A 27,908-nucleotide genomic window follows, 5' to 3' on the forward strand; every position below is an offset into this window, starting at 1 on the left:
TCTGGTAATTATCTAGAAGGTCATTATACATTCTTCTCTTTGATAAAAGACCCGAAAAACACGCAACAACTGCATGAAATGTAAAAAAATATGTTTGTTTCGAGCATATAATTATGCTATGTTCTGATTCTTACTACAATGAAACCACAATCGATTAATACGTTTTTATGTTATTTTATAGCTCTTTATACTTCCATGAATTATATTCAGTTGTTTACTTTACTTTTAATTAGTAACAGTGAAAAATTCGAATTTCGTTATTTGTGTTGGAGTATCAAAAATTACTCTATTTTGAGTAGGCTGAATTAGATGACTATTAAAACATAATAAAGACGAAAAAACATATTTTTTGAGATTTTTCATTCAATCATAGCCTCTTCTTCGAATAAATGCCAATAAAACTTAAAAAATACACAATGGCAACATTACAGAGAAGTTTAATTTTCGGTCTGTGACGCCGTGCGCGAGTATACGTGTTATGATTTTGCACGCGAGTACAGGAGGGTTAAACACATATCTCGTTTGTATAATCATGGTCATTCAAATTACATCAATCAATGAATTTATTTTACAACCTGGAGGATACTCGGACACTTTTGAACATTTATTGAGATCGAAAAAAAATAGTAATTTCTGACAATCTTGAATCTTTTGCTGGAATTCTGAATGTTCTGAGTTGTTGACGCGTTCCTCAGCGCTAAGGCAGTTGACTGTAAAGCGGAAAGAACGTTTCAACTGTGTGGAAATAAACGCTTTCTTCCGCCTTGAGAAAGGCAGGTATTGGTTTCCACAGCAGTCCCCTAGCCTGATATCGATGGTGCGAAGGTTTATCGGAAGGCAAGAGTGCACAATGGAAGTCAATAACAATTTTTACTTGTTAACTTCTAGGTTTTCATTATTCGATGTTAAAGGATAATGCCGGATTTGCAATAATTCACAATGAGCGCGATTTTATTTTCTGAAATAACGATTTTTATTCGTCAACCAATCAGAGCAAAGCGCGAAATCACCCATGACAGTGCGAAAAAGATAGAACTCTCCAAGCTTTGACTGCGAAAATCGCGTTGCTTTGACAAGAGAAACTACATACATCAGACCCGAACCCGAACACCCGGAATGATAATGTGAGACGCTAACCACTCGGCCACGGGTGCACTAATGGTTTTGGCATCAATAATCAAAATATCAGTGCTTTTTATAGATTGAGAGATCTTCGCTCTGTTTATGGGGAATTGACTGCAATATAGCGTGCTTTAAGAAAAATTCATTGCCAAAACTAATGACTGATTTTATTTTACCTGTTCTAATAAAAGCATCAGCTCAAATGAAGCTATCTGATCTTTGCATTTTCATTTGAATATTACTTCCTACATTCCGGCCTTTTTCCCATTTGTTTATTAAGATCATTAGCATTTTAGCTGCAACATAGCCGGGTTTTAATCATGTACATGTACATATGGTTATTTTTCTATAACCATAGAAGGTCTACAGCATGGAAATTGTTTGCAAAGTTCAAAAATGGCGGCCTTGATATCGATGACATGCCCCTTCTGAATTCTATGAAGAACATCTCAAATCACTTCTTAAGCAGTACGGTCGCATAACAAATTGTGAACTGACGGAAAAAAATGAACTGCGGTGAATATATAGTTGATTAACTTGTTGATATAATTATTGCTTTTTGTCAAAATAAAAGCTACGCTACGAAATTATTCCCCAACCCAATTGTTAACCAAAAATGAGGTTCATTGGTTAACAAAATTTACTTGTAGTATTCGGCGATGATTTTCTTGAATTGAAGTATAGTTTTTTTTTGTAAAAAAATGAATAATTTGGAGACGTTGTTCACGGAAAAACGGAAAAATAAACTAAACACAAAAAAGTGACAGTTGTCAAAATGGCGTAAATATCGAAAGCTGTTGACAGCATAAACAATCATATACATTAACTTAAAGTTCCAAATTCACGCCAGTGCATAGTGGGGCGACTCTAATCTGATACAAATGGTGTACAAGCACGATGTTTACAATATTTGTAAGTGTTATAATCCAGAAAAGGTCCGAATACGTGCAGAATAATCATCTGGGGATTGATTAAAATTAGCTCAAATGAGGGGCGTATTGACACCAATAGGAGGTGGATTTTATAATTCTTTAAAACATGTGAATCCGTAAAAATATACTATAAAACTACAGTAAATCATGAAGAAAACAATTTTATTTATATGTTTTGAAATATTCGAAAACCTGATTTGACACAGGTGCGCTGAATTAGTGCATTCAAAAAAGTGGACAAACAATGAGCATATTTTCGACTGGACAATCCAAAATCATTTACCTTACCCTATATGAGCACTAGATTTTTTTGTTAACAAAAGCAGAAACTGCAGCGTTTTAGGATTTATATATCGGCATTTTTGCTCATATAGGTCCTGTATGGGCTCTTTACGTACGTTTTTCTATATGCGGTGCATTTTCGTTACATATTGTGTTCATTTTCCATCAGTTCCAATGGCCACCTAATGGTAAATGCAAACATGTAGGTGATACACATGCAGAAGTAACCAGTAAACACTGAGCAATATAACTCATCAACCCAGAATCATCAATTTATTGAGGTGACCCCATTAATCCCAGTGACCATGTCATCGACTGTAACTGAAACGCTATAAATATTAATCATTATATTCGCATCTATATTTACACTCCATTGTTTTCTATTTAACCCTCCTATTGATTTCAAATAATTACACAACCTTTTTAATCATTATCTATCAATTTTAATAAGAACCTTTTTTGAATTTTAACAAAATTCTAACTATCTTTCTACTTGTTAAATATAAATGAACTTATTTTCTTTTTAACTATTATAGACATTACTTCTTTACCATTTTCATCTGCTCTGTTCACGCGTGTATCGGGAAGCTGTCGCTTCATACATTCTCAGTACTAATAAAATAATTTCGTTTTCATCAGATTAATGTTGTTTGATGCGGTATCTCTTCCGTCCGATTTATTTTTATTATTCTCGACGACTCAACTATCAACGTTCACACACGCAGCACCTTCACACGCTATCTCTTTGTGTTTAATATAAAATTTGCGCAATATATAATTTTTACTATTAGTATGATATATTTAATTCGAATTTAAACGCTACTTGTGGTTTGCTGCCATTGCAATTTGTTGTTTTTTTTTGTTGTTGTAAAAATTTAAAACTACATAACAAGCCGAAAACCAGGAAAACACGTTCTTACTTCCAGTCGCTACAAACGAACTATGTATATCTGTCGTTTTTAACTTTTGATTTTGTTGTAAATTTAGATATTGGTTTGTTCTTGTTATTACTTGTTTCAGACATATGCGATTATCATTACATTAAATATTTGCTCTCACTATTTACACATTTACAGCGCTCTGTAGTTGGATAAACAATCGTATGTCAGCTTATCTACTGCTCCATCGCTTCTACTTTGAACTAAAATTGGAAGTTTGCCTAACCTGGATTACGTAAATATTGTAGCTTATTTTACAGTAAACAGTAGAGGCTTACAATTTTAATCAGGGGAAACTATTTATTGAGATTGAAATTGATAAATACGCTCTATCTCGGTCGCTATTCCTATATAAAAATATACAGTTTAATTGACTTATTGTTTATCATATTAAGTTTACTTTCTTGCTTTCTTACCATACCCTATAATAATAACATACAAGTATGTTCATCGTTTCCCTTCTGTAAAATGTTTGCCTCACTTTATTCATTTTTATGATTTCTGCTTTTGTTGTTGATTATTAAGAAGTGGTCCGTTATTCAATGCTCGTAATTATAGAAAAAAAATGTATATGAATGATCGGGATCTTTTGTTGGAACAATAGCTTTCGATACATAATATGTAGGTTCTATTCTCATCAAGCCAAACTTTTAGAGAAGAATCAACCGCACATAAAGATATCTTCAGGTATCGACGTTACTCTCTTTCTCTGAATGTGATGTATATATATTCCTTCTTTTCTTTTCTCTTGAATGATTATACATATATTTCTACATGAGGAAACCGATTTCTATTATTGTTTGATTTTTTTTCTCTTTTTGTTTTATTACATCAATTTTTAAGCGTATTCAATCGAGATTCATTCTGTCGGTACAATGTCACAAACGTAATATATTTATTTTTTTTTCGAAATTAATGTTCAATACAAATTCTTAATCTCGAAGACTATTGCATCCAACAACAGTTGCCAAGCTGCATTTGCCCTCATGCGGAAATTAAGGACAAAAAGGTTTTTGCAACAAATAGTCCAGTCACACAGTATACAGTTGGGAGAAACTATTGCATCAGTTAGAGGGAAATGCAGTATCTCAAAATATTTTCGAAAGGTGTTGTGCCGATGACAGTGCGCATTGAATGCAACAGCAACTAGGGCATCACATTAGAATATGTTCATCATAATTCTAAACAATTTTATACACGCCTTTAAATCCAATAAACGTTGAATTGTTTCATATTTATATTTAGAGCTATATCGCTTGTTTTCCTCTGGCAATGTTTCCTCCCATTGGTGTAACAATGACCAACTTTTCTTGAACATATCCTACCTTTGCTCTAACCTCGCTCATACCCTATCAATAGAAAGCTGTCAATGTTAATATAGTTCATTATTATTATTATTTTCGTTCACTTCGATTTTTTTTACTATTTACACTTTTTTGGTGTATAACTCTTAACGAATTTCGGTTCGAGAGTTTCGACCAACGGCCAATCTTCTCAACACCGATTTTTCTCGAGACGATTAGAACTTAAAACTTTTTCCTCATTTGAAAATTAAAAACTTAAACACTTGTTCCGCGTGCCTTACATTGAACCTCGCGCATTTATTCCTTCCCTATTTGCTTTTCTGTCACACTATTTCTACGTATTGATTCAATTCAACTAGTTTTTCACAAACATTTCGGTTGTGAATGCTATCTACAATATTGTGTGACTTTTTTCCGTTTAAATGGAAATCATTTGCTTGTTGGCCATTGCATTTGTAGTAACTTTTACGTCTTACACATGGCTGTGGGAAAATAAATTTGTGATTTTTGATGTGTATGATTCGAAGTTGATTAATATTTTCCAATGATCGTGTATTTCATTGTGGAAGCATATCTCGATTGATAACATGGTCGATTGTATCCTTCCAGTTCGGTTGTCAAGCTTTCGATTGTTTTTTTCTATCTTTGTATTGTTTTGTTTTGTACTGCAGGCTTACATTTATTTTGCAGTACTTTACGCATGTTTGCAACTGTGTAGAAATAGTAGTGGTGGTGGTGGTGGTGTGGTCGTGGTGGAGATGTATTTATTCTTCTCATGAGTGTAAATAAATTTGAAGCTATTAAACACATTTTGCGAGTTGAAAATGGAATTTCATCTTATATACAGGTTCATTACTTAACGATAAATTATATGAAAAGTCTAGATAGTGAGCATAAAACAACATGATTCGTCTTTTGGAATATATTGAACTAGTTTAGTTGTTGTTATTACATTTTGTCGATTCCTTTTTACAAACAATTAGAATATCCACTTTACCACATGTTCTCATACACCTGTTCGTATTAGTATCGATAATTATAGGAATGTTTCCGTTAATTTCATCTCTTCGTCTTTTTTGTCAGTTTTCTCTGTAATTTTTCGCTATTGAGCAGTATGTTTTTCATTGTTTCATAACTAGTAGTAGCGTTAATATTCTTATAAGTAGTGGTAGCATACGTAATCGAAGAAGAAGTTATTCAGTTGAGTCAATAGCTACGATAAATTCGATTGAAGATTGTTTGAACATTATTTGGTTGTGTTCGTTTTGCGGACAGAAAATGGTGACTATAAAATATATTTGTTTGCTCTCAAACCTTGCGTTCTATGTCTTCGGAATTTAAAATATTCACGGAATGTGTTTGGGTGCCTAAATATACGGATCGATAAAAGGTAACTACTGATATTTGGGTTCCTAATCAAGGTAGGAGGTGATCACACATTAAAAGATATGTAATAGTTTTTAACTATAAGGAATTTGGATAAGTCGAACGCGTTTAGAACGCCGCTTCATTTTGCACTAAACGTTGTTAAAAATGCACGACGATCTTGTTTTACAAGACCGGTAAACTAATATCATTGATATAGCGATTTGCCTACTTTTGGCCACAGGTATCATAAAGGTATTACATTAACAATTGATTAACCAACTTTTTCTTATGCGGAAACTAATTCATCCTTTAAGAATTTAATTATTTGTAGTATAACGCGAAAACCAACTTTATTTACAACTGAGTTCGATATGTAGAAATATAAGGAAGATATAGTGTGATTGGCTGTGTATAACCAAGAATTTTCAAACGAATTTTGAACAAACAAAAACATGAAGAAGGACGAATAAACTCATTAGTATTCTATTCTGTATTCTATAGATGAATAAAAACCATATCACATCTAATTATCAAGAGTCATATTTTCACAAGTATTGTATAACATTCACAATATCATAAACATGCAAATTATGTTCGGATAGTCACTTTTTTCGGATACTTCGTGGAAATTAAAATCCACATTTTTAGCTTCTCTCATGTTATGTTGGTAGAATGTTTGGGAATCAAGCTCGGTACTTATGTGAGAATAGTGTTTAAGGGGGTATTCTAGTGTAGAAGCACGAATTTCGGACGTTTTTACGAGCTACGAAAAAATAAAACAAAGAATATTTTTACTATCCATTATATCATTATTTGTTTATCTATCTTTTAATAATGAAACAAAAATTTTATGGAAAAAATACTCATAACTAGAATAGTTGCAAGCTGATGAGGTGAGGGTGTTCAAAAACAAATTGTGCCATGGCTAACCCTTCTGGTTAGGCGTCGTGCACAAATTACGTAACGATGAAATTATTATTTTCTTTTGGTTCATGCGATAGAAAGATACATACAGATTGTATTCATATAAATTTGATATAAATCAGTTCAGTAGAACATGAGATATCGTGTACGCCAGTTTGAAAAAAACTAGTTTCGAGAAAAACGCATTTGAAGTTAATTGTTATGGCCGTTATGGATTATATACCGCATCACTAAAATGGCTATGACTCGGTAGATAATGGGATATTCTTGAGTGTCTAAACTTTAGAGATATGAAGAAAAAAAATCGATTTTTTTGAAATTTCTACACTAGAATACCCCCTTAAGAGCCTGTCTTAGACTGCTAAAATTAGTAGATAACATGTACAGAACCATGATTTTTTTTTCGTTTTTCAAAAGAAGCAGTAAATGCAAGTCGTGTTCGACATATCCTAAACGTCATAACCCACGCATAGATTTGGTAAACATGGTAAACAAACCGCTTTGACACGTTAGTGAATTTGTCCTGGAATCAGAAACCTTTAGTCGTATTGAAATGTCTTAATTTGTGATGAATAGTCGTTATTTTATGGATATGCTGCTCTAAGTGGAAGCGCTTGTCGTGATTGGCCCTGTCGCTTCAAAGACGGTAATTTCGATGTTGACGACCGTCTCTGTGACAGAAAGCCAAAACCCCACAAATGCGCTGAATTGAAAACCGTCCACTTGAAGGATGGCCAAATCCCTACGAAGACGCTGAATTGGTGATATTGCTCGATGAGGATTTTTGCCGAACATAAAATGAGCTCGAGCTCAACTTTTTTTTGTTTTTTTGTTTTGATGCCGTGGAACGCTGAACGTTGTTTTTCGTTGATTAATGGGTTATCTTCGTCGCATTACATCGATTGAGCCTAGCATTGCGCGAAAACGACCAGAGAGTTACGAAAAAGTGATTCTACGTCATTAGAACCTTTCTGACAAATGGCAAGTCCTTCCCCATCCTCTTTGTTCCCTAGATTTTACAACGTCCGATTCTTACGTTTGACCAACATTAATTTTGGTGTTGATCAAAAAGGTTTTAGTAGTAGAAATACCGTCGTTAGGGATCAAAAAAGGATGTTTTCGAATTAACTATCGTAAATTAGAGTTCAACACACTTCTGATTATGTAGATATGTTCTCTAATAATGAACTTACGAATGCACATAAAATTGTCGAAAAGTATTAATTTTTCACTAAACTAAGATACACTCATGAGGGATGCTATACCTGCAAGAGTGAAATTGAAAAACGTCATTGATGTGCCTTTCTTCTGGAATATCGTTCAGATTGTTGTCGATATTTTTTTTAGAATTTTAGAATTTTAGCTAAGATAATTCCGAAAGTATGTGATGCTATAAATGGCAGTCTAAAAGATTTTTTTAAATTTTATTTAATTCGCCTTGCTTTGTGTTCCAATTTGTGAAATGAAAATGATAGTAGATTTGCAGATGGAATAAATACGCGTCAAAAATTTAAATAATGAATGAAAATGTACTTTTTTGAATCGAATATGTATTCTGTTTCTTAGAACAATACTTTTTTTTTGCAAGTTGTGAGTAAATTTTGAATGACAATTGTGCCTGATAAAGATTCTATATTAGAGATTCTCAAGAAAACCATCTCAAAAAGAAAGCGTGCCCAGCCAGCGTGTAAAACAAAATAACAACGATTTCGTTTAGAAACTATGAGGGTTTTGTTTGTTTTTCCAATAATTTTAAAGTCTAAAAATATCTTCGCATATTTTCAAATATCTTAAAATTAGAGACATTTCTTTACATTTGGCATCCCTGATTCGATCGCTAAATTCTGTTTTTGACGTTTTGAGGGATGCGAGTGCGAGTAAATTCAAAAAACTTTGAAGCAGCTCGCATGCCGGATCAGACATGACACTAACTGGCATGATGTGTTCATACGGTGTGATTAGCTGCACTGCAGTAACTGACTAGACCGACTCGTATGCTTACTGGCACCGTCTGAACCCGGCTTTAGGAGGGTGGGTGAGTCAAAGTAATGCATATTTTTTTCTTTTAAGAATTATGTTTAGAAATCAATTTCTCAAAAAGTTTAAGGTAATTTGACAACATGTAAGTGTCTTGAATGATTATTTGAGTAACATTAATAGTGTCAATCCATCTAGAAGTGCGATGGAAATGATCATATTTGAAGAGTTTTCTTCATTCTGCCGTCGATGATGTCTTTTGCAGTGATGCTGGTTCCTGTAGGGATATCAAACATCTTTCGTCGCTTTCGTGTGCGGCACTCATCAACTATCTCTCGTTCCGAATTGAGGAATTCCTCGATTCCTCTGTTCTCAATTCTTTCTGGTGAACTTGGAACATGTGAGCCGCTCTTTAGTAGAAGCTTTACAGTAATCGGATAAATGCCACAATGCTTGAATTCAGAAATTTAGTTCCAATTGTCTGTAAGGCGCTCAATTAGTGGCTTTAGTAATCCTGGAAAATTTTAATTCTGCAAAGTTGTCGCCAAGGAAACGCTTTTTTCCTTATACGTGCGAAGAATTGACCTCCAATTCTCCATAGGTTCGGAAAAAGTCTCGTCTAGCGGCAGTGTAATGATCGTTGAATTTAAAGGATAGCTATTAAATGTAAGTGTATTGGTGAATTTTCACATGTACACTGCAACTTAGTTGTATATGTTCAATTTTTGCTTGACCCATTCTCAAACTCACTCAGTGTAAATAAGAGAGTATTTCAAAAGTGTTGAAATTTTCATGTAAAAACGTTTTTGATGTTCAAAAACAACAGTCATTCATCAGACAAGGCATTAAAATATCATTCTATGATATATTGAACCTTGTAGTAATTCTGTATAATGCTAAGCATGAGATTTTTCTAGGGAGTTATTTGATGGCTATTTACACATAAAACTTTGATGAATTATTAGTCAATAACTATTTGTACTACAGTTGAGTATTATGCATTGGAAGAAGTGAAAACATGTATCCCAATCAACGGTCCACGGCTATTATTTTCTACTATGAACAGACTGCCACGGTGAAAGTATACATATTTGAGTGCCCCCGAACTACGTATTTCAGTAAGGTGGCCAAATAAGAAAACGTGAACTTTTTATGAAATAATGATAATATTCATAACTATTTTGGCCACGAACGGATTTTGATGATTCTCGGAAAGATTTGTTTGCTATGCTATATATCATGATTCCCTAATTTATGAACGATTTAAATCAACGAAAATTGGAAATATTCCCAACTCCTCATGTATTTGTTCTACCCATTTTTGTGCTTACTAACACGTACCGTCATTAATGAGCAACTAATGCATTGGCGAAGTACAGCACTTATATGCCATTGCGAATAAAACACAATAAGACAACGCGTCGATTTACATGGAGTCTGGCGGATAGTGCTTCTGTATTTTTGAATCTTGTCGAGAGAGAGAGAGAGAGCTTTTGTGAAGTTAGGAGTGTAGTCTTGATGACTTTTTCCGATCGTTCATTCAGTTTTGGAAAATTTGAGCAGTTTTGTGTAAATGATGTAAACATTTATTTGCCAATTGAGACCGCCTCAGACTGTCTACAACTCCAAAACTTGATTGACTCATTCGCGGAGTGGTGCAGCATGAATCACATGACTATCAGTATTCTGAAATACACTGCTATCAGCTTTACCCGTAAAAAACAGTCTATAGTTTTTGTCTATGACATTAATGGCTCGTTGTTCCAGCGCAGTGACATCGTCACGGATCTCGGTGCTATTTTGGATAGCCCAATGTCGTTTAGACAACATTACATCTACATCATCAACAAAGCGTATCGTATCTTGGAACTATCTTTCGGATTGGCAGAGAATTCTGTGATCCTGGCACTCTACGAATTTCCTCTCGAGCAGCGACGCAAGGATATCACGGCAAAGACTGTTCATAAAATTCTGTCAAGATGTTTTGACTGTCCTGCTGTTCAGTCACGACTCCAGCTGAACTGCCCTCTTTGGCCTCAACGGAATCAACAATTGTTGAAATGGGTTGAAATGAAATTTGGAAAATCAAATTTTTGTTTTCGATGCCGAATGACCTAAAATTGCCTCAAAAATCTCCCAAGGAAATCGGAGCTTTCAATAAAAATATTTTGAAGACAAATGTCTTCAAATTGCAAGATCTGGAGTTATCTAGAAACAATTTTTTTAGGGACCAGAGAAGCCAAAAAAATCGAAGTTTTGCATGCTTTTGTCCGATTGAGCTGAAACTTTGCACAGGTCATTATTTTGGGCCAATAAACAAAATGTACATGGTCGGTCCTTTAAATTCGATGATTATTTTTTTCCATACACCCATTGCCACTCTAGCAATTGCATTAAGAAAAATAGACAAAAATTTCCGATTTTTCATGGGTTTACCTTCACACGCACTGACGAAACTACCCATGTAGCAGCAATCATAGTGACCCATGAGTCAGCAGAAAAAAATGACAGCTCTATCAGTCGAAGTCTAACCGTGATGGCGAAAACAGTGAAGCTACTCTGTTTAGAAGTGTGCGCGTTCAAAGAACGGTACCTCGCCGCATCGAAAACGGACATCGTGTAGCACTTTGTGGACGCCGGATACGTCCGTTCCGGCATCTACAACATTTATTCATTTATTTATTCATATCAACGAATAACAATTATAGCCCTAAACATCTTGGCACTATTGGACAACAATCAGAACATCGAAAGAAATCCCGGTTCCGGACGGCTGACGCCCTGAGCGGCAAGAAGCTCCGAAGGATGCTGAAGAGGAAGATCGAGAGAAAAGTGGCTACATCGCTGCGTGCGCTTGGCTGGGAGGTCGTTGGTAGAAGTTCTGTCCACTGGTCTCGGAGCTGCATGCAACGACGCAGCGGCAGCGACTGAATAAGATGGTCAAGTCGATTTTCCCGGCGATCGCGACGTGGCGGTGGTGATGGACGACGAGACCTATCTCACCCTGGATGGAAACGACTGGCAGGGCACTTCGTATTTTACTTCCCCCACGAAGGAAGTGAGCACCGAAGTAAAGTAAACACACCAAGTTCCCCAAGAAGGTGCTGCTGTGGCTGACAATCAGCGAGTAGGGCCGCTCTCATAGCCGTTCTTCTTTAGCTCCGGACTGGTCGTGAACGGGGAAATTTATATTACGAAGTGCCTGCCGGGAGACGCGGTGCTCTGATCGAATCGGGCGTCCTCAACTTCAGTCATGAATAATACCAGATTGAAATCGAATGATTGGTAACGATCTTGCAATAATTAGAAGATATATGGGGTTTAGCATGCTTCGAAAATCAAATCGTTGCAAGGAGGATAACTATGAAATGAAAAAGACAACCTGATAGACATCCGAAACAATGTGGTATAGAATTCACATCAGATCGTTTGTTCGAACAATAATGTTGGCTTCCGCGTGATCTGGTTCAAATATATTGTACGCAAAAATACCATCTTTATTAATGAAACGGTAATTTTTTATAGCCACTTACTTTTGGAGACTTGGTTAGTTTAAGGTTACAGCTTTACACTTTACATAGACCTATTTACAACATTTACGTTACCGAAACAAAAAAAGTCATTCAAACTGCGAACCTGCTCAGATGTATCTGCGAGAAGTACTCTTAATCGAGCTTGTGATCCGGAAGAATGAGATAAAACAAACCTGATGACAAAACCTACTTTGAACAGCTAGAAACGCAAACAATTTCATTGGTTCATATTGTTGCAACCGAGGTTCTGCCGGGGGGAAATGTACTCAAAAAGAAAAGGAAGATTGTCAACTAGTGTTATCCGGTATGCAGTAGCCGTTGTTATCCTGATTCGGCGGCTCGGTTGGTCAGCTGGCTCTCCGCAGGTCTTCCTCGTCCTGAGGAAACTGGTCCCCGTTGCTGGTACTGCTGTTGCTGCTCTTATTGCTGGATGCACTGCTCGTGCTACTGCTCATCTCTTGGTTATCGTACTCGATCTTGTCCAGGTCGTGTAAAGAAAATGGATGAGATCTGGGAGGTATCTCTGGGGGAGTTGGTTTGATGTCTTTTGGTTCCTCGTAGTCGTAGAATATGTTGGATGTGTCCCGCGGAAGGTTTACATCGATCGGCTCCGGGTCGATCATATCGATCACGGTGTCCTGCTGCTGGGGTGACTGTTGAGGGCCAAGCTGCTGCTCCCGTTGCTGATCTGGCGTGTCGGGTGATTCTGTGGGGCTCTCAACACAGATTGTAACCACCGGTCGTGGTTCGTCTTCGCTGCCACCTAGAATTTGATAATCAATATTCGTGCCAGGGGAGATTTTAATATCACTAGCTTTGGAGGGATCACGGGGCTCTTTCACTTTTGTCTCGTCTAGAAGAGAAGTGAAGGAGAGTGAGGCAGAAACCGGGAAACAGAGAGAAAGAAAGAAACACGGGTGACATTGGTGCAAACACACATAAAGTTACCGTTAATTAAAACATCGAGAACACACGCTGCTGTTTTGATTTGTGCAACTGTGCGAAACACTGCAGCTCGATAGATATAGGTTCATTCTTACCTCTTTCTTCCGCATCTGATTGATACTCTTCACTTTCACGATGAACTAAAACGTGCACGAGGGTGGCTTCACCGGGTACCTTTGTCAGATTTGGACAGGTAGGCACATCGGGCGATGGCTCAGTCACAAGAATACTTACATCAGCTGTTGAAGCCGAAAGACTGTCATCGGCTGTGGAGAAAAATTATTGATTGTACAATTGTTCACGTTTGAAATGCTGATGAAGGGACTTACGAACTGCTGGATTACGATTCAATCGCAACGCACTTTGCGCTGAAAATCCCCGTTCTAACGGAGGTTTTTTCTTGACAAAACTCGTTGCTCGCTTGGGTTTCATCGTTGGGGTAGACGATGCTGCCGGTAGTACCGCCTTATCCAGTGAGGTATTGAGGGATAGATTTGTCTCGCTAGTTTTAATGGATTTCTTTTGTGTTTGTGGCGAATTATTAGAATCCTCTACAGCATCCTGATGGCGAAGAAAAAATGGAAAATTATAAAAGCTTCTCCGCCGTTGACTCTTGCCCTCTGGAATTTCTTTCATTTCCATTCCATTGGCGTGTTGCTGCTTGACATCCTTCACCATATCGCTAGTGCCGGACACGAGCATCAGCGGCAGGTTCAACCATGGACCTGCGAGTTCGCTCAGATCGGAAGCATCGGAAGCACGGGATGATTTGCGGGACGAGCAACGGCTTGAAGTTGCTGTACCACGTCGATGCACCTGTAGATGGAGGAAGTTAAGGGCCGACAGTTTGCTCTGCCAACCACCGGGACTCGAATTCTGTGTGTTTTCGTCTTCCAGTGACATGGGCGAACGCTCCCGCTCCTTCTTGAGCCTACAAAATGATGAGAATCCGCAAATGTTGCGACTAATGAACGCAATAAATTATTACCTTAGATATTCACGCCACGAGGTCTGAATAGTCTTGGCCGCCTTCTCCTGTCGTTTCCAGATACGAGTGGATGAAACAATCTCCAGCTCTTTGCGGGTCGGGAATTGCTTCTTGAATTTTTGGTCCATTTGATCCTGCAGCTGCTTGAAGTTGTCGGTCTCCTCGACGTGACCCAGAACATGTTTGACCAGTGCGTGTAAAATGTCCAGACAATGAATTTTATTACCCTTAGAAATGGGCAGATTGAAGGAAACCAACGCTACCGTGTTCGGCTTAGGAATACCCAGCGGAGGATCAAGCGAAGCGATGAAATCAGACAACTGATTGAAGTGGATAAATTGTCCCGCGTGTGGGTCATACTTTGACCATCGAATATAGAACATTTCCAGATCATCCTCGACAATACCAATCTCTTCTTCTTGATGAGCTTGGTTAAAGTTCTCCAGAATTATGGCTATGTACATGTTGATTACAATCATATAACTGATTATAATGAAGCTGGTGAAGTAGGTGATCGCCAGCAACGGATGGCCACAGTCTCCGTTCGATGGATCGTTCGACAAATTGCAGTCAGGAGGTTGAATCATTAACGATTCCAGAACATCGTTCCAACCAGCCGATGTCATCAGTCTGAGAAAAAAACATCGAATGGTTGACATGAAATCTGCAACGCAATCTAATAGCTTACCTAAATAGAAGTTGCATACTTCTGCCGAACGTTTCAAAGTTCACCATATCATCTAGCGCACCCTGTTGACGCACATGTCCAAACAATGACATTCCAATGATGGCATAGATGAACGTGATCAATGCTAGCAATGCTCCGATGTTGAACAGCGCAGGTAACGATACTACTAAGGCAAACAGCAACTTTCGTATACCTTTTGCAGCCTACAATTCAGGAAAGATTAGCTGATAACAAAAAAGAATGATGTACACGCAAACAACCTTAATTAATCGCAGTATTCGTCCGATTCGAAAAACTCGCACTACTCGCAGTAACGTTGGAGAAATGGGCAGATCGATCATAATATCTTCCATCAGAATGCCAAAGATGGACGCGAGCACCAGCAAAAAGTCGAACACGTTCCAGGGCACCGTGAAGTAATGGTATCGCAGACCAACGATTTTTACGATCGCTTCCAGTCCGAACACAGTCGTGAAAAAGGCATTGCTGACTTCCAAAACGAAGAAAACGGCATGTGGTTGGTTGTAGTGCTCGATTCCCATCGTCAGCATGTTCAAAAAGATGAGCACGAAAATGGCAATTTCGAATCTGGTAGTGATTGATACAAATCGTCAATAAATGTGTTAAGCAATCCAAAACGCATTGTTCTTACCGCCTGGAGTTGGAAAGATCGTAGAACATTGCCAGAAACTGATTGATCGGCCGCTTGATCACTTTTTGGGGCTTTTTCCGGCCCAGTTTCTTCATGGCGGTGTAGTAGTGTTTCTGGGACTCCGTCAAGAACATCTCCAGCACTCCACCCTCGTACTTTTTCTTCAGCATGTTGAAGTTGTCGATGATAACTCCGATGAACAGATTGAGCGTAAAAAACGATCCACACACGATGAAAATTACAAAATATATATAAGCGTAAAGATTTGCCTCTCGTTGTGGTTGAAGATCAACGCCTCTCGCATCTACCGCATCCGCCATAACCTCCATCCATCCTTCGAAGGTTGCCTGGAGAAAGTAGAACCATCAATCAGAAAACTGGAATCCGGAATAGCTTGATGCGGCTCACCACTTGAAACAGCGCCAAATAGCCCATACCCACGTGGTCGAATGTGATTTTTGAGTTGACCCAGGTATAATTTAGGGCGTAGCACTGCCACTTGTCGTTGACGATCTAAAAATGGAAGAGCCAAAAAAGAAGAGAAAAACGCGCGGAATGGCAAAGCAAAGAGGAGAACGGGCGAAAGCGCGCGGGGTGTGTGAAGAAACGATTAGTTTGCAGTTCGCACAAAACGGTCTTCAGTGGGTTTCGGTAGACAACTGGGCGTTTCAAAGCTTAAAGGGGTAGTACGAGTAACCTTTAAGCTACGCACGCCTCCGGAGGGTGTGGACAAAACAGTGGGACGAGTGGGGGCGAGAAGCGCTCGATCGCGTTTCTTCTGTTTACTTACATGTATCGGTAGCAGTTCGCCTTCTTCATCAACGCACTTAAAGAACTTCCCGCCAAAAAACTGTACGCCCATGATCGAGAAGATCAGCCAGAAGACGAGACATACTAGGAGTACATTGAAGATCGACGGGATCGCATACATCAATGCATTCACTACTATTCTCATGCCCTGCCATCGGGATATCGCTCGCAGTGGTCGCAGGGCGCGCAACGTTCTTAGCGAGCGTAGTACTTTCAAGTTTTCGTTCTCCTCGATCAGCAACGAGAAAACCGACACCTGTGGACGAACCGGGACAAGAGCAAACCGGGTGCGATAAAAGAAAGAAAAAAGACGAGAGTGTGCGCCGCGATCAATTTTGCGGGATTAGCAATACTGGTTCAAATTGGTTCATGTCACGAAAAATTCTAAAAAAAGTAAGACGAAAGAAACAGCACTATTTTATCGACGGTTGATACGTACAAATACGATGATAAAATCCAGGATCGTCCAGAAGCTGGAGAAATACTTGGTAAACCCCAGGGCGACCCATTTGAGCAACATTTCGATTATGAAGATCAGGCAGAAAACAAAGTTGGTCCAGTATAGTATCAGCTTCAGATCCTTGTTCTTGTCCAAATGGATGTCCTCGAAGCAGAGCGTAATGCTTGAGGAGAAGATAAGGACCAAAACGAACCACTCGAACGCTGGCGTATCTACGTACTGTAGGATAAACTGCCGAAATCGGTACCAACGCTGGCCGAGGTCGGTTTTCAGGCAGTTGTCCCAGCACTTGCATCTAGCGGGAAAAAATGAACGTTGATAGTGAAATAGAACTTGGATGGTTATGTACCAGTGAGCGTTTACTATGAAAAATATTAATGTTTACATATTTATTTTTTCGGGATTAGTGACACACTTAGAAAAGAATTGATTTCAACTAAAACGTTACAAACGAATTCATGCACACTTGATAACATGTTGAAATACTTGTGAAAAGAAAATATAAAAATATGAATGTCAATAACACTAACTGCGACAGCAATCGAAAAACTGACTCACTGTTTTTGATAGCGATAGTTAGAAAATACTTTTATTTCTGTATGTTCCAAACATAAATAGGAGCTCAATGTAAGTCTGCCTACCGGAATTCATCTTCTTCTTCTTCTTCTTTTTGGCTTTAAGAGGGTTTAAACTTTTCAGTTCATTCGCCTCTAGCTACCGGAATTCAGATTTTTCATAAGTCTTCTCATTTCAGTGACCTCTTCTATGTTAGCCTTTTCATTTTGCCTGTCCAACTTCGGCTCAAGTCATCCACTAAATTTTCGTAAATTATAAATGAGATTTCATTTTGACTCTTTCAACAGGTCCTTTTTTCTACCTTCACTAGTCAGAATGATAACTTTCAAAGTAACTTTCAAAGGCTCAGGTTTATAACAAGAGAAATCAAATAATTATCCACTTGATTAACAGTGACAGCACTTCGATTATCTACGTCGAGCACTACTAGTCTTGTATGGGAACGCCTGAAGATTCCTTGAATTGTTTGCACGGAAACCAGTCGAGCCTTGCCTTCTAGACATTGGCAGATTTGGATCACTTTACCTCGAATCCACTGCCTAGGTCTTTTACCGTCTGCAACCAGGACCAGGTCACCAATTTGTAGGGGTTCGGTTTCGTCGAACCGTTTCGGCTGTCTTCTGATGATTGACAAAAACTTGTTGCCACAATTTATTCAGTTGTTGCTGAATACTTCCCTAGGTCTGTCGAAGATTCCTTTGAGAATCCCTAATGTCGATACTGCTGCGTTTGACTTCACTGGATATAATAATCCGGGAAAGGTTCAGTGTCAAAACTCCAGTGTCCTCAGAGTCCAATGGGAAACAAGTCAGATACCTCCTATGGACTTCTACAACCAGCATAAGCAGCTCATCATCGGTAAACTTACCTTCGATATAGGCCAACATAACATAACTTTATAGCCAACATAACTGACCAACCTTTCCCAAGCATCTCTCATATGTGGAGCCCCAGAAGGAATGAAACACCACTTCGTAGTTGTGCTGGTGAACGTTTCCGACAGTTCCTTAACTATCTGCTCTCGTAGAATTCGCAGCGCCAGTCGAGCTAGTGGAAGTGCGGCTATGGGTGGGTTGTATGGAGGCGCTTTGCGGATCTCGCAGTGCTGGATTTTGAATGCGATCGCTCCCAAGATCAGACGTATGTTCGGAATAGCGTAATTCTGATGGAGCTCATTGACTATGGTTTCGTGATTCGCGTGTCAGCAGTAGCGATGATAGTCCTCTACCAGAAGACTCATTGCTCGGTGCTTCGAGATCAATATTATGGGAAACCGGAAATCGCAAGAAACATTTTTGCAGCAATTGTGCGACTTCGAATATGATGAATATGTACAGAAAAACGTGAGCTTCGGTATCTAGCATCCTCTTCCACAATGCTTCACACGATACTTCCACGAAACTATGTAGCACCGAAGGTCTGGCATCTACGACTGCAGCTTCAGTTGTTTGTGGCCATTCTTCTTCGGAACGTCACAGGAAATTTGGCCCGGAGAACCATCGGCAACAATCTCGATCCCACTTGGTTGCTTTATCCGCTGGGTTTACAAGGTGTTCTATAAATTCCCCCCTCCTTTGTGCTGTATGACACGCTTGAGACGTTCTCAAAAGAATCACTTGCGACACGCACCTGGTCCATCGGCATCTCCTCCCATATCTTGGAAATGAGCTTTATGTTCGCTCGGCTTGGCCAGCATGTACGACCATACATAAAAGTCCAGGGGATTAAGATCCGGGGAGCTGGGAGTCAGTCAAACTCTCCCGACACCACCTCAGATGATATTCTCCGTGTGGGCCGGTGCGCCGTCCTGTTCAAAGGCGTAAAGATGCTTCCCGTAGTCCCGAAGTGCCGGGGCCACAACCTTCTCCAGAACCTTTGTCTTAAATTTAGTACGCGGCGTTAATTTTCACGTTTTCTCAACAGACACCAGTGGGAGCTTCCCGGGCCCTCAAGCCATCACCGACGAGGTTCTCTGGAACCGTGTGATGTTTATGTGGGACGGGGGGATGCTGGCCAACGTCGGCACCCATAACTGATTATTATGAACATTATGCGCCTGTTGGAAGACAAATAGTTTCTCATCAGAAAACTCGAGCTCCTGACCAGCGTTCCGCGAAAGTATCAGTTCGGCTCTGTCCAGTCTTTTCTTCGTTGTAGTCTTCGTTACCCCGTGAATCTTGCGTTAATTGGACCACTTGTATCCCAGGTCCTTCGTCATGATGGTGTGAACAGTTCTGAACGACACACCCAGGTCAGCTGCGGCCGCCAAGATCTCGCACCGTCCAAGGTCCGTCTCCCGGTACCGACGGATGGTGGTATAGATGAAATTTCGCTTCACCACATGGGATTTCAACCGCCGGAATATGCCGCCCCGTCACTCACCTCTCGCTCACCACTCTCGTTGTTTCACTACGACGTCGCGGTACTCCTTCATCGTGCGCGGTATACAAACAACAAATGACAGCTAGTCGACACCATGCGTGTCGGTTAGCCTATATATGAGGCTAAAGCTGACACCAATACCAATACAAAGAATGTACATGATGCGCAACTATACAACGATGAAAAGTTGTATTCGAACATATTGAACACCCATTCCAGCCTTGGAATGGACATCGATTTCAGCGGAGCTATCTTGTTTTTTTTTGCAATCGAGACACTACTCACATCAGTTTCTGATCCGCGGGTAACAAGCTCTTGCCGAAGAGATGGGTTTGACAAGTATACTCTTTCATACACTGCCTCAATATGATCACACATTTCCTGAATAACCATTGCGTATTCGATAAGGGCTTCCAGCTTATCTCCATGAGGAGCAGAACGACTTCGAACACTCTCCAGCAATCGTCCACGCAGGTACCGTTGAAGGCGCACCATGTCTTCTCTTTCTGTATACTCACATGTCTTCGTTGTAGGGGAAGACGAGATAAGACCGCCCTCCTAAGAAACCATATTTCAGTTAAACATCCTTCAGGGTTTACTCTATTTGTTGTGCTACATATCATTGAGTATATAATAATCTACTACTAAAACATGTGTAACTGTTGATTGTAAAACTTTTTTGACGTTTTTTCATTAACTTTTGAAATGATAAAAAATTACATTTAATTTTGCTGGCGGGGTAAGAAGGACCACCCGCGGGGTAAAACGGACCATGACGGAGTAAGACGGAGCGCTGCCTTTTTTCAAACAGTTTAGTCTAGTAAAAGTAACAGGAACAGTGTTGTCTAAGGTACTAAATGTTTAGGGTTGTTCATAAACAGAGTTTTGAAAATATTCGTGAAAAATTTACCAAATTTTTGGAATCTCTAAGGACGATTATCTACGTGGGTCTAAAATCTCTCAAAATCTGTTCACGTGAATTCTGAGTGACCCCGAAGTAGGTATTTCTAGTTCCGATTCGATGTGTTGTTTCGTTCAGCCAGTTCGAATGCCAGTTCCTTGACATCTCGCATTGTGACGGCATAGAATCGATTCTCCAGCAGCTGCAAGTGTTCCACCAGTTCTTGTTCCAGAGTAATGATAAAAACTGGATCAATGGATCCGAGCTTCATCGTCGGTGATTTATTGCCTTTGATTTTGGTGGTTCTAGGAATTCCAAAACTGACTGATGCTGTCCTGATGGACATGCCGTTATCCACTGCCGCTTTAGCCATATTCAGCTTATCCAACGTCCATTGTATCTGCGATGACTTCCTCATGTACTTTCGAGGCATTTGTGTGTGAAGAGACGAGCACAAAGATGGTGTTTCATTTGATATGAAAATCATTCAATATCACACCGTGTGGCGCTTTTACCCCGTCTAAAATGGTCCGTCTTTCCCCCAAAGCACCTTTCGCATTATTTTGCACATTTTATATTATATTTCACATACTTTTTCACGCAGGTAGAACCGGAACAATCTACCGAAGGACTGGGATACTGGCAACTACCTTTTTTTGCTGGAGAAATCCTAATTTTGGTTACCTTGAAAATTAGATCGCTTCCAACCGCAATGACGAAAACTTTGTTTTGTTTACAATTTTGACATTTCCTGCGCTCAAATGTTGCAAGGTGTTTCGAAATGACAAAAATATGCTATTAATGCTTCTTGCGTAGCATTTTTGGCAAAATACTGAGGATTTTTTATAAAACTAGAAGTGGTCCGTCTTACCCCGCTGGGCGGTCTTACCTCGTCTTCCCCTATATTCAAAATTGGAGATAAGTAGTGGCCCTTCAGCTGGATCCCCAGAAAACGTTGGATGATCACGAGCTAAAGATTGGCGTGAGATGAGCTGACGTGTGCATCCGTTCTTGCTCGTTTTGATTCGGATTTAACTGTACAAATTCAGGAAATTTCATGGGGTCATCAACCGGACGCTGCTGACTATTGAATGCCGATTCACTTTCGAAGAATGCCGCACTGGAAGTTGCCACAGGATTATACAGCGGAAAATGTTGCTTCGGAGGCTGCACAGGAAGATGTTCCACCGGAGGTTGCTGTTTCGAAATCTGTTGTACGAAAGACTGGTACGTCATGTACTGCCCCTGCCCCGAATACAATTGTATGTTGGGCTGCTGCGTTGCTGTACTGGAGCAGAGACTGTTGCATACTTTTTTCGGAACGGCTGCAACCGCCACCATACCAGATGATACGGATGTGTCCTGATTTTCTGGGCGCCCCTGGACATTCTGCAACCCTACCTGAATCACTTATGATGGCACTGTTACTTGGAGAGCTCATGCATTGTTTGACCGAAGCCAAATATTTGACAATAAAATTTGATCAACATGTTCTAGTTAATCAAATATGTTCGATACGAAACACGACATGCGAATATATATGTTTTGCTGTTTCTTGAGGAACGTCTTGTCCTACTCCACCTGCTGTTTCTCTAGTTCTTGACGTTCACACTATCGTGCCACGGTGTCCACCAAGTGCGAGACGATCCACTAATAAGGCTGATTTTCGTAGAAGCACGGAGCGAAGGCTCACCCACATCCAATTTTGGAGTTTAGATTGCTGTCGCAACGCTAACAATATTAAAACTAACTGTGTTAAAATGATTACAACAGAGTTTCTCCGACTAAACGAATAGAACAAAACAAACATGCGGAAAGTATGATAAAATGTCAGAATTAAATGATCAACAAAAATGCTAGCGGTTTTTTGGAATCATTTGAAGAAAACAATCTATCTTGAATAAATTGTTATCTAGTTTGTAACGAATCGTAGAGAAGAAGGTTTTCTCATTATTAGGATGAATGAAGAAAATTTCTGTCCGAAAATGTTCAGAGAAAAACATAAGAATATTGATACTAAATAGGTATAAGTATAAACCAACAAATAAGTTAAGAGCTGAAGTGATTGGAACAATCTACACTATGTCATGCAAATTCAAAAGAAATCCTTTTTAATGGTTTCATTATTTACACTCCATGAAAAACTCGCTTCACTGTGGTCCAAAAGCGAAATCATGAACATTCTCTAAATCTCGTTCTCATTGACGTTCAGGTGTTAAGACGGGGAAACTAAGTATGTATAGCGAACGAGCGAGTGTGAGTGAAACGAAAATGGATGACGACAGACCACAATAATCACCAAGAGACAGATCAGATTTACGTGGGAAAAGCGGTTTGGAACGGGGAGGTGGGTGTCAATTTCAACATTGTGTGCTGTTTCGAGAGGATGGGTGAGATTTGGAGGATTTTCATTGCAAATTTGTGCTTCCTGGGTGCCGAATGAGCCGAATTTTTCGTGGTTTGGATGCCGGTTTAGTCAGGGTGCGTGTATATAGGTGCACATCGTGTTTACCTCACTGTTAATTTGCGGTTGGGCACATTTAACACACACACACACACACAACGAACACATATGCATCCATTGGTTCGGGTACTTACTTTTCGTAGCATTTTTGGGGAAAGCAGTCTTGTGGGATCTTGGGAGCCTTTCGGCGACCAAAGCTAGGAAACGCCATGGGATCGTCGTAGACACCTTGCGAATTGCGACGACCACCAACGGTGATGTCGTCCACGTAAGAAACCAGACAATGCCATGGCTTTCCTGCTAGGTTCACTGAAACGGAGAGGAAATCAATTACAAAAGCATTCCTCATCTACCGTGGGTTGTATCATACGTGGTGCGTCTGATTCGTAGGTCTTGTAGGGTGTCCTCTTCGGGGTAGGTTGCTGCGAGCTGTGTTGCCTTGACGCATCGCCATACGTGACGGTCTTCTTCGGAGGTGGTTTTGGTGGTTCGGCACTGTTTTCTTGGGCAATGTTTCGTTGGAATTCTTGTATGCTTATTCCAATTTGTCGATTGTTTTCGTTTAATAGTTTGTTACAGTTTTCTACACTGTAGTTGCTCGTGAGGGAGAGTGTTTCCAGGCAATCTTTGGAAAGATTTTTTCGTGGCAGTTTATCACTGGATGCCCTAGGCGGTTGAACCACCGCTTTTTCATCTTCGTTACCTTCCTCAACCCGTTCGATAAGACTGAGGCGTTTAATCCTATCGAAACTACTGTGGAAGTCATTTTTCCTCCTGAACACAATCGGAATTGTGCTAATATTGTTGCTACCAGTGGGTTGGCTCGTTGGTGGACCTAAGCTGGTCATGAGAATTGGTGGCCCATTATTGAGCTCTTGTTGAGCAGCGGCGAATGGCGCCTGCAGTTGATCACAGAGTTTCTTTATTTCGAGTCCCATGTTGAACTCTTCGTCGGTAATGTTGCGCTGTTTTTCCAGACTTCGTCGTTTGGACGCTTCGCTGCGCTGAGTATTGCTATCGGTATTACTGCTATTACTATCGTTACCGGTACTAGTCCTAGGGTTATTGTTACACGTATTCTCGTTATTATCGTTATCACTAGTTTTATTGCCATGCGTGTCATTGTTATCTTTATTACTACGTCTATAATTACAAACGGTACTAGATTTGGGCCTTCGTAAACGAACCACTTCTTCTAGCAAGGGTTTCACAGGACAGGTGTCTGAATTGCGTCGCTCGAACTCGGGCGACAGAGGCGGATCCGTTTGGGAATGACTTCGTCCCAGTGAAAGTGACTTGAGACTTTTCAGTTCGGTATCAAAACTATGGATGATGTCGTCAAACTCGGATGCTTTCACCAGTGGTTCCTTGTCATCGCTATCTCTATGCGAAAGCATACTTCCGTTGTCGACAGCAATCGTTGGTCGCTGTTTGTCGATTGAACCACATATGCTACCGCCACGGCGGCTTTCCAATGCTTGGAAAATTGAATTAGAAATACTACTTAAATTAGACTTTAGGCTACCGTTGGAAATCTTCCGATCGGGTGAATAAATAATATCCTCCTTCTTGGCATGAGTGCTGCTCATCAGCAAGCTTTCAGTCTCCGCCTCCACTACCGCACTGCTGTACCCTACTGTATCACTGAAGTAATTGTTGCTATTGTCAATCTCATCGTTGAGGAACTGAAATAACTCCTTCTGCTCGCAGTTGAGCAGTTCGTCCTTCAGATTCATTTGGTTGATCAGCTCATCCTGATCGATCGATAGTGTGTTCAGCGAGTGATCGGAAAGACGGTTGGCGGCCAGCACCGCCTTGCGCATGCTACTGCTGGTACTTGGCGAACGTTGTTGGCTGAGCGGCTGGGAGGCCGACTGTGGCGGAGATGCCGTAATCGATTTCTCTAAACTACTTTTTCTATCGGCTACTAAAAAATGATTATCTTCACGTCTAGGTACCGGCCTTGGCGATTGTATAAGCGAGATATTGCTATTGCGTAGATAGGTCGAACCCGCGTTCAGGACCTCCTGTACCAGTGGTGAGTGACACTTCGCTAGCGAATTGGCCAACGAATGCGCGCTGGATGTTCGTGATGAGGTTTTATCCAACGATTTGCGATAGCTGGGTGATCGATTCAATAGAGACTTCTGGTACTGCAGGTATGCCTCGTCATACGGCTGCGAATCGGAAATATGAATCGACTGTTCGTTTGGGTCGATCCTGGAAGAACTGATTGGATTGAGAGTGCGCAGCTCGAGCGATTCAGTAGCTGTTGGCTCGTCTTTGCTCTGCTGGGTGCCAAAACCGGAAGACATTTGCTGGAGAATTTTCCGCTCCACATCAGTCATCTGCTGTTGGCTGTCGTCCGGGAGCTGTCGATCGTCCATCTGGCTAACTGTTTCCTGGCTGCCCGAAATCGTACGCAGCGGTCGGTCTTTCAGCGGGATCTCGTAGCAGAGCTCGGCGGTTGACATACGCTGAATCAAGGAATCCTAGGGAAAAAGAAATATGTTTGTTTTATGAAAAGCTGTCTTTGGGAATTTGTTTTTGTATCTTAATAGCATATTTTTTAATTAGGAAAGTTGAATGGCCTTGACTATTTGAATTTGGCTTCGTTGGAAGGTCGGACTCGATTATAAAGAATCTCCTATTTCTTTTCACTGTATATAGGGTAAATGATCTTGGTTTGTCCAGTCGAAAATATGATCATGGTTTGCCCACTTTTTTGAATGCTCTAATTCAGCGCTCCTGTGTCAAATAAGGCCTTCGAATGTTTCGAAACATATAAATGAAATTGCCTTTTACATGATTTATAGTAGTTTGATAGTATATTTTTACGAAATCACATGTTTTAAAGGATTATAAAATACACCTTCTATTTGTGTTAATGCGCCCCTCATTCGAGCTAACTTTTAATCGATCACCAGATGATTATTTGGCACGTATTCAGACCTTTTCTGGATTACAACACTTATAAATATTGTAAACATCATGCTTGCTCACCATTTGTATCGGATTTACATAGCTAAACCATTAAATTAACGCATTTTGATGAACTCAATTCTGATCATGTGTTGCCCAATTCAATAATGTTGTTTTGTCCATATGATTTCTATGGCAACCGCGCGCTGCAGTTTGTTTATGTTTGTTTATGGTATGCTTCGCGCATAGCAGAAGTATGGTTTTTCTGTGTTGATTGTGTTTTTTTTTTTATCTCATTTATTTATTTGTTAGGCTCATTAGTATTTTAGCTGTAACAGAGCCGGGTTTCAATCGTGTACATGTACATATGTTTATGTTTCTATAAATTGTAAATTACACAGAAGTTAGTAGTAGCCATTTAGGCGTTAAGTTTTCTGTTCCATTACATTATGGTAAATTACACAGTAGTAGCCATTTAGGCGTAAGGGTATTCTTTCTGTTCATCCATTGTTCAGCAGGCCGGACAGCGGAGACAGTTGATATTGATCATTGTTGAGTTATTTATAGAACAGCAGCCCGATGTGTCTTGCAGAGCAGAGCAGTTGTATGGATGAATCGATCTTATTTCGACCGTGGATCGATTTCCATCGCTGATGATGGTTGCGTGGACGTAGTTATTCTATAACAACACAAAGATGGTCAATTGAGGGCCCTGAGTTTGAACTCACGATCGATCGCTTGGTAAGCGAACGCGTAACCAAGTGGCTACGAAGACCCCCTTGTTGATTGTGTTGAGGTGAACACTTCTAAAATGCCCAAGAAAAGGCAGTATTCTGAAGAAAGCCTAAATTATGAATGAATCAATATGATGACAGTAAACTCAAGCAATGATAAATGCAACATATAATTGTGAATTCGAATGTTTTCATTCAAAAATGGAGATTTCTAAAACCGGACAAGCCATGATAATTTTTTTGGGCAAACCATGATCAGAGGTGGTCAAACCATGATCATAATTCTTTTTTAAGGAAAATCGTTAAAAAACATAAAAATTTGAATAATTTCAACACCTTATGGTAGTATTAGCAACTAGAGACTTGGGGCTTTTCAACAAACCCAAACTCGTATCGATTATGTGTGATTTTCATGAAGAAAAATCGATTTGCATTTACTAGTTGCATAAAAACACCCCAAATTGGACAAACCAAAATCATTTACCCTAATCGAGTCAAAAAAAATTAATTTTTTTTATGCATATTTTTTTTGTTTTTCGAATAGAAAAGAAGAATTTAATTTTTGATTCATTCCATTAAAGTCACAAAATATCTTTCTCACATAAAAATCCGAATTCTTTCCGGAGGTGAAAGAGGATCATATTTGACGAAAAAAAAACTTTCTATGCATTTCTTCGAATTTTCACAATGACAGAGCTATTGAACTTTTTCTCTGTTCCGGGTTCTGTTGGCCTTAAACTGGGTCTGATCCAATATTACGCTACGTAGGACAATTCTGTTGCTTTCATTTGAAAGATGAGGAAATGTAATACAGGATAAAGCTGTGAAATTTTCAAATTATTGGATTTACGAGTAAGTTACATTTTAGAAGTGAAAAACATAAAAGTTTGTGATTCTGAAGGTGTAAATCTTAAATAAATAATAAACTTGAATGCTTCTATCAACCACATGAAAGTATTCTAACCACTCTACAATCCGTTCTTTGACCCTCAACCATAGTTGCCAA

At 39.6% G+C, this 27,908-nt stretch overlaps 1 protein-coding gene across 4 annotated transcripts in view; it reads right to left on the reverse strand.

The window, feature by feature from the left end:
* Positions 1 to 2,691: 2,691 nt before the first annotated feature.
* The window catches only part of LOC129769096 (sodium channel protein 60E), a 449,000-nt gene continuing 423,783 nt past the window's right edge, over positions 2,692 to 27,908 (reverse strand). For 3 of the 4 annotated variants that reach the window (XM_055771122.1, XM_055771124.1, XM_055771121.1), the window contains 12 exons: positions 23,617 to 25,738; positions 23,381 to 23,555; positions 16,903 to 17,218; positions 16,444 to 16,719; positions 16,062 to 16,166; positions 15,654 to 16,000; positions 15,262 to 15,589; positions 15,002 to 15,204; positions 14,314 to 14,943; positions 13,655 to 14,256; positions 13,421 to 13,591; positions 2,692 to 13,233 (listed from right to left, as the gene is read on the reverse strand). In XM_055771122.1, the coding sequence (XP_055627097.1) occupies positions 12,728 to 13,233; positions 13,421 to 13,591; positions 13,655 to 14,256; positions 14,314 to 14,943; positions 15,002 to 15,204; positions 15,262 to 15,589; positions 15,654 to 16,000; positions 16,062 to 16,166; positions 16,444 to 16,719; positions 16,903 to 17,218; positions 23,381 to 23,555; positions 23,617 to 25,738 (5,781 nt within the window). In that variant the 3' untranslated portion in view covers positions 2,692 to 12,727. The remainder of the gene's footprint in view (positions 13,234 to 13,420; positions 13,592 to 13,654; positions 14,257 to 14,313; positions 14,944 to 15,001; positions 15,205 to 15,261; positions 15,590 to 15,653; positions 16,001 to 16,061; positions 16,167 to 16,443; positions 16,720 to 16,902; positions 17,219 to 23,380; positions 23,556 to 23,616; positions 25,739 to 27,908) is intronic. The other variant, XM_055771125.1, reaches the window with a different exon arrangement.

Source organism: Toxorhynchites rutilus, chromosome 2, assembly GCF_029784135.1.
Source record: "Toxorhynchites rutilus septentrionalis strain SRP chromosome 2, ASM2978413v1, whole genome shotgun sequence".
In the NCBI taxonomy this organism is placed as follows: domain Eukaryota; kingdom Metazoa; phylum Arthropoda; class Insecta; order Diptera; family Culicidae; genus Toxorhynchites; species Toxorhynchites rutilus.